Source organism: Amphiprion ocellaris, chromosome 22 (assembly GCF_022539595.1).
Source record: "Amphiprion ocellaris isolate individual 3 ecotype Okinawa chromosome 22, ASM2253959v1, whole genome shotgun sequence".
Lineage (NCBI taxonomy): Eukaryota > Metazoa > Chordata > Actinopteri > Pomacentridae > Amphiprion > Amphiprion ocellaris.
Window position 1 is genome coordinate 21,648,555 of NC_072787.1, and position 18,540 is coordinate 21,667,094.

Sequence of the window (18,540 nt, forward strand, 5' to 3'; positions counted from 1 at the left end):
GAGAATATAAGCACTTGTGGTAGAGAGTTGCAGTGTGGCCTGGGTTGTTTTTAAAGGTTTCATTGGGTGAAAATCCATTTTTATTGCATTAGGCAGTTGTTATTGGGCAAAGTAAGAGCTGTTGGGATAAGAAGACATTTACTCCTGCCATTTCCTAAGTCCCCTTCCACAACTGGATAGCCTCCCAGCTTTACAAGCCAGTAATAATTTTACTGAGCTGCTACGTTCCAACTGAGGAACTAATAATTTGAAGTTAAACTTGGCATATTCTTGTCCTTTCACTGCCCACTGAGGAGCTACTTTGCAGCCTGTAAAGTTTACTTGCATGTAAAAAGTACTTGGGTCTTACATTTGCACAAGCAAAGCAAATCAAATGTGCTGTCGGCTGCAAGAGTGAACACAACGGTCTTCATGCACCCACAGCAGGTAAGAAACTGAACACTCAATGGATCACTTTTATTTTTGATTGCAATGTCACCACAACAATAAGGAAATCTTCAGTCTTAGCCTATTTTTACAAGCCCATCGTTAGCCAAACTGGGTTAGCAGGTTAGCCAGCTTTTGTAATCCACCGGCCAGACACATACATTCATCTGCCGCAAACCGGGCCGAAACCGGATTTCAAGTGAAGCCATACGGCACCCAAAAGGACAAAGAAATCATAGACCTTCATTAGCTAAAGTGGCTAATGTTACTTTTAGTTGTAATCATACGTCCACAGGTCAGAGCTCTGTGGAAACTGTAAACTTTAAAACTTTAAACTTTATTTTTATTTTTTCTGTTAAAAAATTTTGCCACCCTTGTATATATTGTAAATAAAGCTGCTGTAACAATGTAAATTTCCCCTGGAGTGGGGAGAAATAAAGAACTTTATCTTATCTTATCTTTATCTTAAAGCTGAGAAACATCAAAAGATGGTGGAAACTTTAAATCAGATTTCAAACGATGAACAAGACAGAATTGAGGGGTTGTTGAGTTTAAGTGGCCTGTTGTGCTTCAGTGAAACCTAAACTGAGTAAATGTACATCTGATTGCTTCTCTTCTGCTCTTTGTTCTAATGTATTGCATTTTAGTCCACCCAGATTCCCATGAATGCTGTTCTCATTTACATACTTTCTTGTTTCTGTTGTCAGACAGTGGAATGGGTATAAACTAGTGACTAAAACGCAGCCCATTAAGACTACATGTTAACCAACAGTCATACTAGAGCCTTTTTCCAGGATGTTGCTCTGTATCACTTAAATACTGATTTTAAAACTCCAGTGTCATTGAACATACCCATCAAACACGAGTTGAAATGAATGGCTGTGCTCTGAATTCTGCAAAATTCCCATGTAAAATGGTTGCTCGGAGAAAAAAACTACAATATTGCCCTACACTGTCAATGCCAGATACAGAGAGAGTTTTCTTCCTGAAGTGGGTGTGACCGGCAGAAGCTCAGCTGTATTTAAAGCTGCAAACGCTGGAACACCTGGTTTAAAAGAAGGCTAAAACCAAGGGTTATTCAGTCATGTTGGAATGGACCATTTTGCAGTATTTTGAGCTGGATAATTGAAGGATACATTCTGGGAACGTGTGAGACTTTCGATAATTTAAAGAGGCCCAGTAAGGGACCTTTTAAGTAACTTCACTAAATGGAAGGAATAATCCAGTTTATCAGGAACTAATTGAGAGAAATTAAACTGTGAAACAATGGACCAGGAGTGTGCAATAAATCAGCTGTCTTTGAGTTGTCTTTGAAGACCTGACCTTGTAGAAGTTGGAGGAACTGGATCCACTTTTGCAGCCAAGAAGTGGCCAATCTGTCTGCATCAGCCAGCAGCTGGCGAGGAAACGATACAAGGATTTGCACTCCCAAACATTAGAGCGGAAGGGCTCCTCCACATAACTCAAAACCTATCTATGTTTTACTTTAGAAAAACAGACAATGATTTGGACAAAGACATACTTTGGATCTGCTCTTTTGATTAATCCAATTCTCTGTATGTAGAGCCAGTAAAATCCAGACTGAAGTGTCCCTGAGTCCTTGAGTGCAAACCTGAATCCCAGCCCTCATCAATTGTCTGATAATAGTCTCCTAAAAAGATTTCTAGCACAAACCTGCCTTCAGGGTCGGTGATTTTATACCTGATTATTCTATGGAGTTTGTTTTTCAAATCAGCAATACAGCTTAGCACAACTGCTGAAGAACAGCTGGCTTGCTGTTTTGCAAATCAGTGTCAGAATACTGTTTGTCTAATCTTTTTTAGCAGATATGAAAAGGTAAAACAGCCTGGATCACCTTTTTATTCTTGGTGCAATCGTGCAAAATAGTCCTTCATTTAGAAAAAAACTTTTATGAATAAGTGTTTTGTAGCATCTTTGAGAATTCTGCCCTTGATATATCAGTAAAACGTGTTTTCTTGACCTTTCTGTAGATCAAAACTGTTAGGAGAGACTGACAAAATGATCCGACTGCACAAAAAGAAACATTATGATTTGACATTGACAATGATTAGGGAAAATATCACATGCATGAAAAGCGTTCTTAACCTTTTGGCTAGATATGACACAGGCACCTGGCGTTTGTATTTATCATCTTTAAAGCCCTCTCTGAATGGTGATTTAACCCCTAAACACAGATTTCTGTACATCAAAGTTAGACATTTAAAAGCTTTATGAATGGAAATGATCCCTTGCTGCCATAAATGTACCAGTACTCTGTTGCTTCCTTCCGTTCACATCTAGAGCACCTGTGTTCAGTTCACCTATGACACTAATCAGACAATGTAAAACTGCACTAGGCAAGGGCAAGTTGTAATATTGGAGTAATTTAGGCGTACGTGTTCGAGCTGGGAATTGATTAGGAAGACAATGATAGTGAAAGCTACAAACTGCAAGATGACATAATTGGTTCCTGAAAGTGTGTTTTTGAAACACTTCTGCTCCATTTGTGCTAATACACTGCTGTTCAGAAGTTTGGGGTGACTTAGAAATGTCCTTATTTTTGAAAGAAAAACTGTTTTTTTCAATGAAGATAACATTAAATGAATCATAAATACAGTCTAGACATTGTTAATGTGGTAAATGACTATTGTAGCTGGAAACAGCTGATTTTTAATGGAATATCTCCATAGGGGTACAGAGGAACATTTCCAGCAACCATCACTCCTGTATTCTAATGCTACATTGTGTTAGCTAATGGTGTTGAAAGGCTAATTGATGATTAGAAAACACTTGTGCAGTTATGTTAGCACATGAATAAAAGTGTGAGTTTTCATGGAGAACATGAAATTGTCTGGGTGACGCCAAACTTTTGAAAGGTAGTGTATATTGCATTTTAATACACCCAGATGCCAAGCAAAGCGTCTCTCACTTACATACTTTCTTGTTTCTGTTGTCACACACTAAAATGAGTATGACATAGTGACTAAATGCAACCCATTAAGACTACATGTTAACCAGCAGTAATACCAGAGCCTTTTTCCAAGATGTTGCTCTGTACCGCTTAAATACTGATTTTATAACTGAAATTTCACTGGACAAACTCCCTATGCACATTCGTTAAAAATAAGGGCTGTACTGCGAATTCTGATTTTTGTTTCAGTGGAAAATAATTAGAATGTTGGACGCAATACAAAGTCTTTGTTTCACACACCCATTCACATCTGTGTTGGCAGACGCAGAGAGAGTCTTCTTCCTGAAGGAGGTGAAAATGGCAGCGTTACACATTATTAAAACACTCGACTTAATGGAAAGAATAATCCAAATCCATGTTTTTGAAATCGGCACAGTGCAGTTTCAAGGTGAAAACGGTCAGCCGTTGGGGTCGACTGCTTGTTTGGTTCATGAAATGTCTTCTAGCATGTAAAATATGCCATATGTACATGCTAAACGGGTAAAGAAAAGCTTGATGTTCACCAGAGTGTGTATACAATATGCTGCCTGTGTCTGCTCCCTCTGTCCCCATTTTTACGGTTGTGTTTTCAACTGGAGCCTTTTGACGACTGGCCAAACTCTATAATTGTATTTTACAGACTGTGCTTGCATTGTGGTATTCTTCTGCTCCGAACGCATTTTGCATCACTTTGTCTGTATATGTATGAGCGTGTGCGCTCTTGTGCGTGCATAAAACAAAGAGACGGCGTGACAGAGGCAGCAAGAAATAAGAGTGCAGTGTTTTTAGACGGTGACATGTGACGAAGGAGGAGGGGATGAACAGATGTACTTTGTTCATGCGTCTGACAGGTGTACCAGAAAGCTCTCTCCCCTCTCCACCCCGCTGACAAGCAAAGCAGGCACTTCTTTCTGGAGATCTCCTCTGAGCCGTATTCCCCTCTCCTCCCTTTCCTCAGCCACCAACCGGCCTTACGGTAGCTGCAGGTGGGACCTCGCTGGCGACTCCAGCGACGTGCCCGGGATCCTATTAAAAAAGCAACTCTGTGTGCTGTGTTCTCTCAAGTGTAAAGCCTATTTCATTCCCTATGAGCCAAACAGCTTGCAGTCGCTTGACGCTCTGGTGGTTTGTTGCAGATGGAAAATAGAGCTGCAGTGGCTTGGGTTTGTTTGTTTTGGCATTTGGTTGTGATCGAGATACAGTCTTGTGGCATGGAGTTGACTTGGCTGAGCATCAAGGCTTGTACCTAAGCTGCTAGTGGTCAGTACCTCAGGTAGTGGCAAAAACCTACTTCCAAGTTTGGGATTTTTTGACTGCCCGGTGTAAATTATGAATAAGACTTTTTAAGACATTTTCTAACACTTGTATCATTTGGGAGTAATTTCTCATTAAGCCTTGGTGATTTACAGGTGTTTAGGTGCCTAGTGTGGCTGCATATTGATCTGTTTTACATAGGCAGTGTTGCTTTGGCAGTTTTCCATTTTATTGCTTTCCAACATTAAATCAGGGCCAGTTTAATTAGGCTTTTTATGACAAGAATTTACCAAAAAAAAAAACTCTTTCAAGTCAAAATGTGAACAGAACCTTAACTTTTTTTTTTTTTAACAGAACACAAGTCAAGGTTCCTTGTAGCACAAATTCAAATCAAATGATGCAGTTCCGTCCACTTAAACCCATCGACGGAAACATCTGGTGGCTCTAAATCTCCAACTGTGTGCCAATAAACTGTGGCAGATTAAGTTATCAAATTGCCAGACAAATGTCGAAGATGGAAATAAATGCACAAAACATGATGGAAAGGTTCATTTCTATTCGTTTCATCAAGGAATTCAAGGAATATTAGTTTTTGTCTGCTATACCTCTGAAATGTAACACAATCACAATCAATTTGCTTTGTCTGTTTCCACTGAAGTATGATGCAATTTGTTTTTACAAATGTACTCCAGTTCCAGTAAGTTTTGACAACTCTTAAAGCATTTTCAGTCACATTTTTCTATGCCAATTCAAAATGTGCATGAATACACATGAATGAAAGTGCACATACAGTATAATAAAGTGTCTGGCTCCAAGAAACAACCTGTTTTCTCATTTAAGTCTGAGATCAAGACCACATTAAATGAGTGCTCATCCAATCAATCATTCAAGCATGTAGCAAGATTTACAATAGTACAAGAACAGAAACGCAGGAATGAAAAAGAATTTGATCGGTCGTGAGCTTTTGAGGGAGTAATCCAGGTCTAAATTTATGAAGCTGAACCTGTATAAAGCTTACACTTCACTTTGAGTGTAACATACAGTATGATCAATGTTTTAAAGTGACTATTTCAGCACGGAGCAGATTCTTTTCAACAATTTAGCTCCAGGTATAAACACGTCGATATAATCTACATCCAATTCAGGATCAACAAACTTAAAGCAGTAAATCTCGAAATACGTGTTTAGTTTGTTTATTTTGGCAAAGTACGTTTCTGAGTTTGACTTTTTCACACTCAAAGACCAGCCAGGCACTGGGGTTGAATCTGTAAAGTCTTAAAAATTCCCTTTCTTCCCTGACCTTGATGCAAAGACTTTCTTCTTTAGATATTTCTGGAGGAAGGGATTTGCAGAATTCCAATATATTTCTCTGTTTCTAAGCATGAGGGAGGACAAGACGGTAAATTATCTGTCTTTTATGAGTGCTCAGACCATCTTAATCAAAGCCACCACTTAAATACTTTGATTAACTCAGCGGTGGAGGCCTCTTAATCAAGACATTTTCAAATGTACCCCAGGTGTCCCAAACGACACAAGTGAATGCTTCAAATAAAATTAGAGCTCAACTGTTCCAAACTTGTTTTTCAAAAGCCTCATACAGTCCTTGCAAAACTAGAGTACAAGATAAATTCCTGCAGATATAAACAAGGCGATGCTGGACAGATATTCCATTTCAAAGAAGGGATCTGGCTGAGGATTGGGGTCAGAATCTGGGAAAGACACCTTGAATCACACCATATCAGTAAATCTATCTGTTCGTTTCTTCTCCCCTGATCAAGCGAAGATATAACATGAATGAAATTACAATTCTGGCTCTTTGGTAGCCTTATCGTAGCTGAGGCATGGTTTTTAATCTTACCTTTGGAGGTGCTGACTCTCGATCAAACGGCAAATCACACCGAGGGCACAATCGCCGCCAAAAAAATCCCCGACTTCAACACTGAAGATTGAAGCTAAATATACAGTTTCACATGAGATAAGTCTGCAGGCATGAGAGCGTGAGGAGAATTTTTTTGGTTTATTTGAAGAAACCTTGGTCTGAAGAGCAAACTTTAATCATAATTTGAATCTTGGCTGTCTAACTTGCTGGCAAAATGCCTTAAAAGACATTAAGGGCGGTTCGAACAACCAAGAAAAGGGAGAGTTGTTTATCACTGACAAGTCAAAACATGCTTCCATAAAGAGTAAATGCACATCAATGTCTTTGTATTTGAAGCTGAGTTTGGAGATTTCTACCCCATTAAACTTCTTTCATACCCATCTAGAGATATTTTGTAGATTTATTTTCATGGCGGATACTTTAATTTGAATGGCATTTTGACCTTTCAAATGCCATAATTCTGCCAAATTTATATTTGCATGGTTTTTAGTCAAAGTCGAGTGTTTTGCCTTGAATAGCTCACCGTTCTCCTTTGACAAATGATTTAAAAGCATATTTCATTTGGACATTTAGAGGCTAATGATGTTCCGCATGTCCTCGACACCTACAGCATCCATTTTTATTTTTATTTTTTTAAAAAGAGGAATCATAAGAAATCAAGAGAAGACGGCATCTCCATCGCTGCTTTTGGAACACTTGCGACAACCGCCTCGAAATGGCTGTGAAAAAAGCAAATCTGCATAAGCAAACGCAAGCAAGACACACACTCGCATGTTGTGTGTCTGCCTTTGTTCTGCGCAGACAAACATGACGATTCTTATTTGTGTCACAGGGAGAAGTGCAGGTGCTGTAACCTTTTGCTTCCAGTCCTGTCAGGGTGAAAAACCCAGCTGTGTGGCGAGAACGACATACTGCAAATAGGCCTTCAGCTTCTTATTGGCATTCAGCAGGCCCAACACTTCTCTCTTTCTCTTTCTCGGTTTCTCAGACACACACCTACACATCCACTTCCCCCACTTGTCACCATGCATATTGATAAGCCCATCCAGAGCACCATCTTGTGGACATTTCCAGCTCTGGTGCTTGTCTGAAACGTCGCCTTTTATTACTTTCAATTAAGCAGCCGACTAATGGGCCTCAATCAAATGTCTCTGGGCGTTTTTCCCAACACAATAAATGTGCATAGCAATCCTCTTACTTACTTTTAACTATAAAATATAGCACCATTAGCACTGTCTGTCTAGATATCCTCCATGTGAGGGCTTAGTGAGACAAACTGCTTCTATATATATATAATTGATGGTGTTTAACTTTGAAAGTTGGATCACGGGAGTAAGTTTTAGAACTGTGTTATTTTTGTGCATGACTAGCAGCAAGAAAACATCACAAACACAATAACACGCCTTCATCCTCTCACCCACAGATCCAACCACCCCCCGCCAGCTCATGCAGATTACATTAAAAACCCAATGTGTGCATGTGCCGGCGTGATATTTGTGTCCCCAGGGTGTGTGCTGGTGCAACCCCACTGACTGTGTTCTGGTGCAGCCATCTGGATCACAGTGGGAAGCACCTGCTCGCAGGCTGACACCTTAACACTGCATCTGCCACGCTCTCCTCGCCAGTCGTCTCCAACCGAAAAGCCTTTCCTCCGTATTGGAAATAAATGTTTTGTTGCCCCGAAGGCATCAGTTGAATGGATTTCAGAGCAAATGTTATCTGTTTGTTGTTTGCCGAGTTTTCCCGAGATCCCGCTGTCATTTTTTTGTAAATGTGCTAAAAAGGAAGTTTCTGTCTTTCTCAGCATATCTGCTCCTTTACAGCCAATAGGATTAGGAAACTACGTGAAACGGGTTTATCATAGCCACTATACCACAGAGAATCGTCAACCCTACTTTGTCTCAGGTTTATGTGGAGATTTAACATCTTTCAGTTGATTGTTTTGGTTTTCTCCCTTGCAACTTTGATGTTTTAGTCTCACTAGCTTTAATGTTGAGAAGAGGCAGGCAGCTATTTTTAGCAAAAAGCCCCTAAAACCAACTATAACTGAGAACATAGTCTGGCATCTAAAGAGCAGCTAAACAGACACTTCCCTCAGTGCTCGGTTGTAAAGAGATAATTTGATCAGATTTGGGTTATCGGATTGGATCAAAGAAAAATCTGGATTCTGAAATCGGATTAGATCGTGTTATCCAGTCTTGCTTTTGATCTGCGTCACACCTGCAGAATGGGTTGCTCAAAGCTTTTTAGCAGGATTGGGATACCTGTGATTCAGAGAAATCTGGATTATCCTGATCCCAGCAGAAATGTGGATTTCAAGAGCAAATTGGAATAAAACTCTGAATCTGGTCAAATCACACATCATTTCTATCATGTGATACATACACTGCTGTTTAAAAGTTTGGGGTCACTTAGAAATGTCATTATTTTTTAAAGAAATGCATTTTTTTCAATGAAGATAACATTTTATTAATCAGAGATACAGTCTAGACATTGTTAATGTGGTAAATGACTATTGTAGCTGGAAACAGCTGATATTTAATGGAATATCTCCATAGAGGTACAGAGGAACATTTCCAGCAACCATCACTCCTGTGTTCTAATGCTACATTGTGTTAGCTAATGGTGTTGAAAGGCTCATTGATGATTAGAAAACCCTTGTGCAGTTATGTTAGCACATGAATAAAAGTGTGAGTTTTCATGGAAAACATGAAATTGCCTGGGTGACATCAAATTTTTGAAAGGTTGTGTATACATCTATTTACATTTTGAAATTGTTTTCCTGTTAGATTGATCAAGTAGATACAGTAGATGATGGACTACCTATTATAAGAACAGCTATAAATGTCAAACAGAACTATATGTATTTAAAATGACATTCATCACTTTATACTAATTACAAATTATCACACATGCTTGTGCTATTGTGCCCTATAAAAGCAGAGTTTAATAAGTTGGTCTATGCACGAATGAACAGTGCTTTTATTTTGTTAATTATTGGAGATTTAGCCCCTTTTATGATTTTAAATATGTTGATAACGCATATTGTCAATGTATATTTGCTATAATTTGAAAGAATAATGTGTATTTTTGTTGGTATTTATTTGTTAATGGTCAGACTGGTTAAAAGAAATTGAAAATGGCATTGATATTTGTATTGTTTTCCTGTGCATGTTCGAATAAAAACACCCGGAGTGACCTCATTCCATGTTGTTCTTTGCATCACTAGTTGGCTTGAAGTCCCATTTAGAGCACTGGTAATCCAAATTTGGCCATTTTGAAACATTTAAACCTTGATCAGTGCAATCCAGTCCAAAGCTTTGTTGTAAAACTGAGACAAAAAGTACTGAAAGACCAAAAACGGACGTAAAAAGTTAGACTTAGATTGATTAAATGGCCACAAACATGAATCAAAATGAATAATAATGCTACTGTGTGTCTGCTGGATGCGCAAATAAGCAACTGATTGCTAATAACCCTCATCATACCAGCTTTCAAAGTGCTGATATATCAGTGTTGTTTCTGCTGCCCCCATGTGCCCAAAACATTGTTACTGCAGCTTTAAGCTTCTCCTTCTACCTCCTCTGCTCAACATGAGCTGTCTTCACTGCAGTGGATTACAGCCATCAGTCAGGCAAACATTTCTGTCAAGTCATCTCCACCTTGACAGCCTCATCTGTTGGCTTATTTATGTCAGCGCTGTTTACCAGTCTCACTCATGCTTTTCACCTTGCTCCGGATTTATTGACCAGCTAACTCTGTCAGAGGTCGCCATGGAGACAAGCAATCAGCCGGACACTGGTACACCCGTGACCTCCAATGTCAAGCCCGTCCAGCGGGATGCGGCAGCAGCAGCATACTGATAGCGGCTCCCAGGTGGAGCCAAAAAAATCTATACTTCATCTTCAGGTGCCCTTCTCATAGAAATGACAGTGTGAAGCCCTGAAACAGAGCTTGTGCATACAGGGGGAGGATGAAAGATCAAGAACACCTGACAACACAGAAAAAAACACAAAATACACTCATATGAGCTGCATGCTACAAAAAATAAACCCTGTTTCCCTTACATATTGTATTTTTGGCTGGGTGTTGGTATGTTCTAACACTATTTCTGCAGAAATTCAGCTCAGTATTTACCAATGGCAGCTGCTACTTTTTCATATTTCAAATGAGGACCATAGGTACCAAAACTCCTTCAGGTGAAACATTTTCATCTTTATGAACAACAGTCACGATGATCTCCTTTGTGGATTCATTTGCACTAAAACAGAAGCATCAAAGTCATGAAGAAAGGTGCGAAAACCTTGAACTGCCGCCCAAAACAAAATTCAAAGAGGGCACAATGGACCTGATTGTGTAATTCATTTGAAAATGTTGTTGCAGTTTCAAAATAATGAACAACAATAAACCTCATATCAGGTTTAATAATGAAAGTGTGACGACCCTCCACCTGGACACCAGGTGTCTCTGTTCAGAAGCTGAGGGTCGTCAGCTGATTGAGCCACACCTGGGATCAAGTGGTTCAAACTGCATAAAACCTCCCTCACTTCCAGTGTCTGTCTCTCTCTGACAGGAGCTGCTTCCTTCTGGAGCTCCAGAAGCCTGGTTTTGGTTTGGTTTATAGTCTTTCGTGCACCTTGTTGGCTTGGTTTTGCATGACAATAAAACCTTTTTTTTTTTTTTAGTCACCACCCTGTTGTTGTCTCCCTGTTTTGTTGCAGCTTCAGAGCCCAGTTGTAACAAATGGGGGCTCGTCTACACATTAGGGGAACCAGTGTAAGTGTTTGTAGCTCTGCTGGGTGATTACCATCGTGGACAGAGACTGGTAATTTCTGTGAATGAAGACAGGTGCTGTCTGGAGTGATGCTGGGTGTGGCCTGGCTGTTCAGTGTTTAATGGAGGTCTGCACATACTGGTTGTTGGGAGACAATGTGTGGTGAGTGTTTTCTGGAGTTAAAAAGCAGCTCTTTGTAAGTTAATTTTGTATATTTGCTCAGAGGAAGTTTGTCGCCAGGGTGTGATGCTGGTGTTTGTGTCTCTGTTCTATGGATTCTGTAACTGTACAGCTGTGGTAAGTCATTATTATTGTGCCCTCAGTATAGCAGACAGTCAGGTCTATGCTTCTGTCAAAACTGCTGTGCTAAAAACATATGAGTTGGTACCTGAGGCCTACATGCAGAGATTCACATCCTGGGAAAAGTCTGGTCGCCAGACTTACATGGAGTTTGCCAGAGAGCTGACGACTCATTTCCATCGGTGGTGTTTTTCACTGAATGTTCATGCATATGATGTTCTGTGTGACTTAATTATTCTGGAGCAGTTTAAGAACTCAGTTCCTCCTCACATTGCTGGCTATATAGGTGAACATAAGGTGAAGACAGCAGCGACTCTGGCCAATGACTGTGCTGACACATCTTTGTGACTACAGAGCTCAGGACGGTGGTAAAAATAAATATCAGTCAGCAGGTAAGACTGGAACAGACAGATTTGTGTGGAGTCAGGCACAGGGGAATCAGGAAAACACCTGTAACTACTGTAGAGGCAGAGGACACTGGAAAGCTGAATGTCCAGTAAAATGTAGTTCTGAAGGTGGGCAGGTGGAGCCTGTTGCGCTCGCTGCTCCTGGCAGGAGGTTTACTTGTTGGCTTGGTTTTGCATTACAATAAAACCGTTTTTTTTTTTTTGTTTTTTTTCATAGTCACCACCCTGTTGTCTCCCTGTTTTGTTGCAGCTTCAGAGCTGAGTTGTAACAAAAGCAAAACAGTTACTTGAAGAATATACTGGACTGTCAAGAGTTTTAATTTGTTCACCGTTTAATCATTTCTGCATACTTTAGTTCATGATTAGTGACAGACTTGGATTTAAAGCCCCAAAAAAAAAGACTTCATCCATTTCTCCAAGTCGTTACATATTTTATAAACAAAAAATATCTTGATTAATAAAGAAAATAAGAAGCAGATTAATCAGTGATGAAAACAATCATTAGTTGGAGCAAACATTTTTACACAACAGAATATCCATCAGTAAAAATACTAAATATTCTATCCATTCTATTCAATTGACAGCACGCAAGACTGTCAATTATTAGATTTTTCTGCATGAAATATACAGAAATACTGAGGTACACATTGGGTTTCACCATCAAGCTATTACACTGCGGCTTCTTGTGATTTTTGTGGTTTCCGTTTTGACATGAAATGGTGACAGATGTGAAGAGTAAGTGTCATGATTGTCCTTGCTGGTGGTCCATTATAGCTGAGAGAAGAGCTGAGCAGCGTTATCTACATTTACAGCTTCCTTTGGTGGCTCTTTGGCAACCTATCAAGCCAAAACATATGTATTATTATTACATCAAGAAAGTTCAAACGCTTAATGATAAAGAGTCATAACTGTGCATTATTTCCTTCTCTACCTGAGTTTGTTTCTTTGGTTTGGGAGCAACAGACTTGGAAACGCTCGTAACATCCCTCTGGACTTGGGTGAAGACTTGGTTTAGGCTCTCCACCTTCTCCTTTTTCCCTGCCTTGATCTGTGAAGCCATAAATTATGCTATAGCGGGTGCAACAGGTGCTGCATATAAGGCAGGAATACATAATGCATGTGCAAAAATTCGGAGGGGAGAAAGAGATCTTACGTGTTTGAGTGCTGTTGTGACGGGCTTCGCTTTGTTCTTGCTCTTCGAGTGTTTGCTTGCCACTTGAAAGACGTTCTTCTGTTTTTTTGCTTTTTGTTTATTCTTTGCCATGTCACCTGGGGAGAGAACAAGCACAGAAGTGATTAGTAACATCTAAAAAAACACTCAACCCAAAAAATAAATGTTGTAAAATTTTGGGTTTTTTCAGAATTTTAATTCAAAAATGAAATATATTTCATATATTCACTACACATACAGTGAAATATTTCAAGCCTTTTTTGTTTTATTTTTGTTAAATATGGCTTATAGCTCAGTAAAATCTGATATCAAGTTTCTAGAATTGCGAGAACATTTCCTAAAATCAACCCAAATATCCAGCTTCTCAAAAGTATGTTCATTTACACACTCAGTACTTGGTTGAGGCTCCTTGAAATACTGCATCAATGCGGTGGCACGTGGAGGTGATCGGTCTGCAGCACTGCCGAGTGTTACTGAAGCCCAGGTGTCTTTGATAACAGCCTTTAGCTTGTCTGTGGTTTTGAGTCGCATGTTCTTGAGGGGTTGGGTGGTGTTCAGGTCAGGTGAGTCGGCTGGCCGATCAAGCACAGTGATACCATGGTCAGCAAAGCAGTTGGTGGTAGTTTTGGCACGTTGGCAGGTACTAAACCTTGCTAGAAAAGGAAAGTGGCATCAACATAAAGCTTCTTAGCAGATGGAAGCATGAAGCGCTCTAAAATCTTCTGGGAGACGCTACGTTGATTATGGACTTAATAAACGGAGTGAGCCGACGCCATCAGTTGACGTGACACACTGGGCTTCAAACACCTTGGATTCTGAGCCTCTCTGCTCTTTTTTTGCGGACCTTGATTGCGAAATAAAATGCAATATTTACTTCCATCTGAAATGATGACTTTGGACCACTAAGCAACAGTGCAGTTCTTTCATAGCCAGATCCAGTGTCTTGATATGAGGAATGCAATAGCTGTAGCCCTTTTCTTGAAGACGTCTGTGTTTGGTTTGTCTTGCTGTACTGAATCCAGTCCACTTTTTGTGAAGCTTTCTCGAGTTTTGAATGGACTTTTCTTGACAGTCCTTGTTGTTTGTGCATCTTTTCCTACCACACTTTTACTTTTTTTTTCTTCTGTACAACTTTTAATTCAACTGTCTTGATAGTTGTGTGTTTTACTCTAGACCGAGGTAAACACAGTATTTCTACTGTTTGAATAGCAATTTACTTCAACTTAAAATGAAGTATTCCAGTATGTCTTTTAAAAAAAATTGAGCTCGAGGCAATAATTTCCAAAAATAAATCCGAAAATGCTTGAAATATTTTACTTAACATGTAGTGAGTCTAGAATATATTCTCATTCTCAAAAAACTGAAGGAAAATATTCAACTTTTCACAATATTTTAATTTTCTGAGATGCACTACAACATTTTCAAATTAAATTACAGGGAAAAATGAACTTTTTCCATGAAATTGTGATTTTCTGAGATGCACCTGTATTATGAAAGTGGCAGTAGTAGCCCTTTTCCTGAATCCGTCTGTGTGTTGTGGCTCTTGACGCAGTGACACCAGTCTCTATCCACTGTCTGTGTAGCTCTTCCAAGTTCTTGAACGGACATTCCTTTACAATCCTCTCGAGGCTGCGGTCATCCCTGTTGGTCGTGCATCTTTTCCTCCCACACTTCTCTCTTCCACTCAACTTTCCATTGATGTGCTTCGACACGGAGCTCTGCGAACAGCCGGCCTCTTTAGAGATGACCCTGTGTGGCTGACCCTCCTTGTGGAGGGTCTCGATGATCTTCTTCTGGTCGGCTGTCAAGTCAGCAGCTCTCCCCATGATGGCAGTGGCGTGCACTGAACTAGACCGAGAGATACATGGAATTTACACTGTTTAAACAGTAATTTACTCAAATTTAAATATTCCGAAACTTTGACGTGTTCTGTAGAAAAAAAAACAACTTCTGAGCTGTAGGCCATAATTATAAAATGTAAACAAAAAAATGCTTGAAACAGTTCATTTTACAAGCAATGAGTCTAAATGGTCACTGTATTAAATAACTTGTTTTGGAGATGCAGCAGTGCATTTTAGTTTTTTGCTGTGAGAAGCCAGTGGCAGTCTTTGTGTATACAGATTCACTTCTGTAGCCAATGCCAAAGGTTTTTCTTCTCATTTTTTATGTTCCTTTTCACCATTGTGGTGGCACCAATAAAACAAGCACTACTACTAGTTGTCATAATTATAATAGCAGCTGCAGCTCAGTAATGAGTGATACGGAAAATTCCTTGCAGTGTTGATTGCAGAATCACTGCCTGAAACTTAAACTGTAATAGGTTCCTCTTGAGATCAACACCTGGTAAAATGAACGTAATGAAGCAGGAGTTACTGCAGTGACAAGAATTTATATATGCAAGAGTTGATGTGTGTTTTACTTGAAATAAAATTGCTAGCCTACAGCCTATACAAATATAGAGATAAAAATAAGTTATTTGTTTCCAGCATGCTGCATTTAAGGATGAGGACAGCAATAAGACAACCTGAGAGGGATTGATTTTTAATGTTTTCTGCTTTGTTGTTTTGAAAAAGTACATCTGTAGCTGCTTTTTTTCTCACAATGTGCAATACGCATAACTTTGTCTGTGATAGCAAGATATCTTATTGAATATTTTCATAGCCAAACTAAAGAAATGTTTGCAGTTTATAGCATCATTAGGCATGACATTTACTGATTACAGCCAATATGTTTAAACTGTGGTATATCTAAAATCATTGTCCACAGCTGGAAAGTACACTGTAAAATCATAACTTATAGAAGGGTTTTACCTCTAAAATGAAGATATCGTCACTTTTTCAATTATCGTATGGCAAATACCCTTAAAAATATAACTCTTACAAATGAAATCACGTTTTGCAAACACTAATAACATTTCGTTGATGTAAGGGCCGCAATCACTTTTTGTCAGATGGATAAATACATTACAAGGGCTGAATTGTTCCTTTAAAAGGGTAATTTCTTCTCTCATTTCTGCAGACCAGATTTGACAGAAATATTTATAGCATAAAATATGCATAAAGATCTCTTTTAAAATGTTGCTTGATATGTCTAATACTTTCTGAGATAAACTCTTGAATAAAAAATATCTGGCCCATTTTGAGCACAGTTTTTTTCTCTTTTTTTGCACATTGGGATTTGAGGCTATGTTTGAATGACAATATCTCAAGAACTACTAAAGATAAAAGTTTTCATTGTTATTTCTCATCCTGCCATTGATGCAGAATCTGCAATACTGGACAAGCAGATTAAATAATCATTGCTTATGGGTGAGTTGAAATATGAATGAAAAGTTGAGGCCATCATGAAACGTCCCATCTGTAAGCACATATCAATTATGAAATACTTAGTCACAAAAATAGGAATATAAATGTTTCCGTTTAACTTTAATAACTAGTTAAGCAGATTTGACCGGGATTGGCCACAAAATCGCGAAATATAACAAAGAAAATTCATTTTCGAACACAGAAAGTAATTGATTTATCAATCTAAAATTCCACAGATACCATTTTCAGTGTCGATAGTTTAGGAAAGAAAAGTTTCAAGCAAATCAGAGACGGTGGAGCAGAAGGCTAATGACGATCTGATATAGAGTTAGTTATTTCATCTGCTACAAACGACTGAATTTGTTATATTCCAGGGAACAGAGCAAGTAAAACTATGGCGAGCCATGAGGAAACCTGCAAAATAGCTGACAGAGGCAGCTAAATAAACGGGACAATATAACTTTAACTAGCAGCTAGAATCAGTTTTTGGCATAACAGCCCCAGTGCGCCAACAAGGCCTCTACGTTTACAAGTGAATAAATATCAAGAACAGATTAAATCACTATTAAAATCCTCTCCACATTCCTCTGGTTAAACGTTAGCTAAAACAACTCACGAACATCGACATGTTGTTGTGAGCTTCCTTCCTGCTTCACCGTACATACAAAACTGTCATTTTCGAATTAAATTCACTACCTATACTCTGTGGTGTTAGTTTACACAAAACAGACAAACAGTAGTACAGCCAAAAGACAAGAAATAAAACATTTACAGACCTTTTATTCTGGAGAGCTGCGTTGAAATGCTCCTGTGCGACAACAAACGTGCCCTCTTTCTGACGTCATTCGTGTGCGACGACCGCTGACTTCCACCTGTCTGCGAAGCGGCTGCGTGAAAAGTCTCAGCTGGTAAACAAAATATTTAAAAAACACGATGTGTACACGTTGTCTCTGTCTGTTACCTTTTACCCCTGTCAAAAATAGAAGCAAGACATCACACTGGAACAAACTGACACCTGTACGGGGAAACGTTTCGGCGTTTCAGAGGCTTTTAGAGGCTTCAGAATATAATTTTAAAATACATACATGTAGCAACAACAGCAGAAAGGCCTGCTAAAGACAACAGTTAGGATAGTTTGTTCAATACTGACTTCATAAAGGCATAATTCACACATTTTGGCAATATGTAACGTGACTGCACTGTAAAAACGGAAATTAAGTGAAAGTCAGGTGGCAATTCTGAAATAGGATTTAAAAAATAAATAAAAACATAAAATAAAAAACCTGTAACGTTCAAAAACTAAAAAATGAAAGTGAAGATAAATATGTGTAAAAAATTAAATGATTTAAATGCAATAAGTCTGTCATTTTATGCTTACATATTTTCAAAGAATAAAATTAGTAAAAATGCCTATTTTAGATGTGGACATTATATGCTGTCAGGCCTGTTTTGTTTTTGTTTTTGTCAACATGTAAATTATTTCTTTTTTCTAACATTTTACTAGATATCTGTAAAATTAAAAAAAACAGGAAAAATCTGTAAAATAACACTTAAGGAAATGATTTACCTTTTTCTTTCAAACTAAAGAAAGTATCTGTAAAAAAAATTAATAAAAATACAGTTAAAATAGTGCAATTTCACTAGTTTTTAGCTGTAATTCTCCAAAAGAGAGAAATCTATAAAATAGTAGTAAATTGTTCAATAAATTACAGCTAGGAAGTGTTTAAAATAATGAATAAATTTCTACCTTATGAAAACACCTCAAATTGTCTTTATGCAATATTCACGTAATTGTATTATGATTTTATTTAATTTGGTGTCTGAGTGTTGGGCAGAATTGTTTGCACATTCAAGCTGCATAGGGAGGAATTGTGTTCTTTGAACAGCCTTGTAGTCTCACTGAAGGACAGCAGGTGGCACTATAACACCACTGTAGCTGTGTTCACTACAGACTAGGATTTTCTAAATAACCTCAATGTATCATTGCTCAGTGAGCTGGAGTTGCCACTAGGATGCAATCCAACAGTTGCTGTAGTGAGAAACATGGGATTCTGATCATAATCATAAACGGGAG

The 18,540-nt window shown here is 38.7% G+C and overlaps 1 protein-coding gene across 1 annotated transcript; it reads right to left on the minus strand.

Annotated features, from left to right (window-relative positions):
• Positions 1-12,304: 12,304 nt before the first annotated feature.
• Positions 12,305-17,347, minus strand: rbis (ribosomal biogenesis factor). Its single transcript, XM_023271251.3, has 5 exons — positions 17,243-17,347; positions 14,645-15,009; positions 13,144-13,259; positions 12,922-13,038; positions 12,305-12,827 (listed from the first exon to the last, which is right to left on the minus strand). The coding sequence occupies exons 2-5, from the start codon at positions 14,985-14,987 to the stop codon at positions 12,759-12,761; spliced, it is 645 nt and encodes a 214-aa protein (XP_023127019.1). The 5' UTR covers positions 14,988-15,009; positions 17,243-17,347; the 3' UTR covers positions 12,305-12,758.
• Between the last annotated feature and the right edge of the window lie 1,193 nt (positions 17,348-18,540).

Bases quoted from the DNA above. Each gene is read 5' to 3' on its own strand.
- rbis (XM_023271251.3), bottom strand. From the start codon at position 14,987: ATGGGGAGAGCTGCTGACTTGACAGCCGACCAGAAGAAGATCATCGAG. The intron at 13,039-13,143 runs GTAAGATCTCTT...ATGGCTTCACAG, and splicing joins TCACAACAGCACTCAAACAC to ATCAAGGCAGGGAAAAAGGA. The intron at 12,828-12,921 runs GTAGAGAAGGAA...TTGGCTTGATAG, and splicing joins AACCAAAGAAACAAACTCAG to GTTGCCAAAGAGCCACCAAA.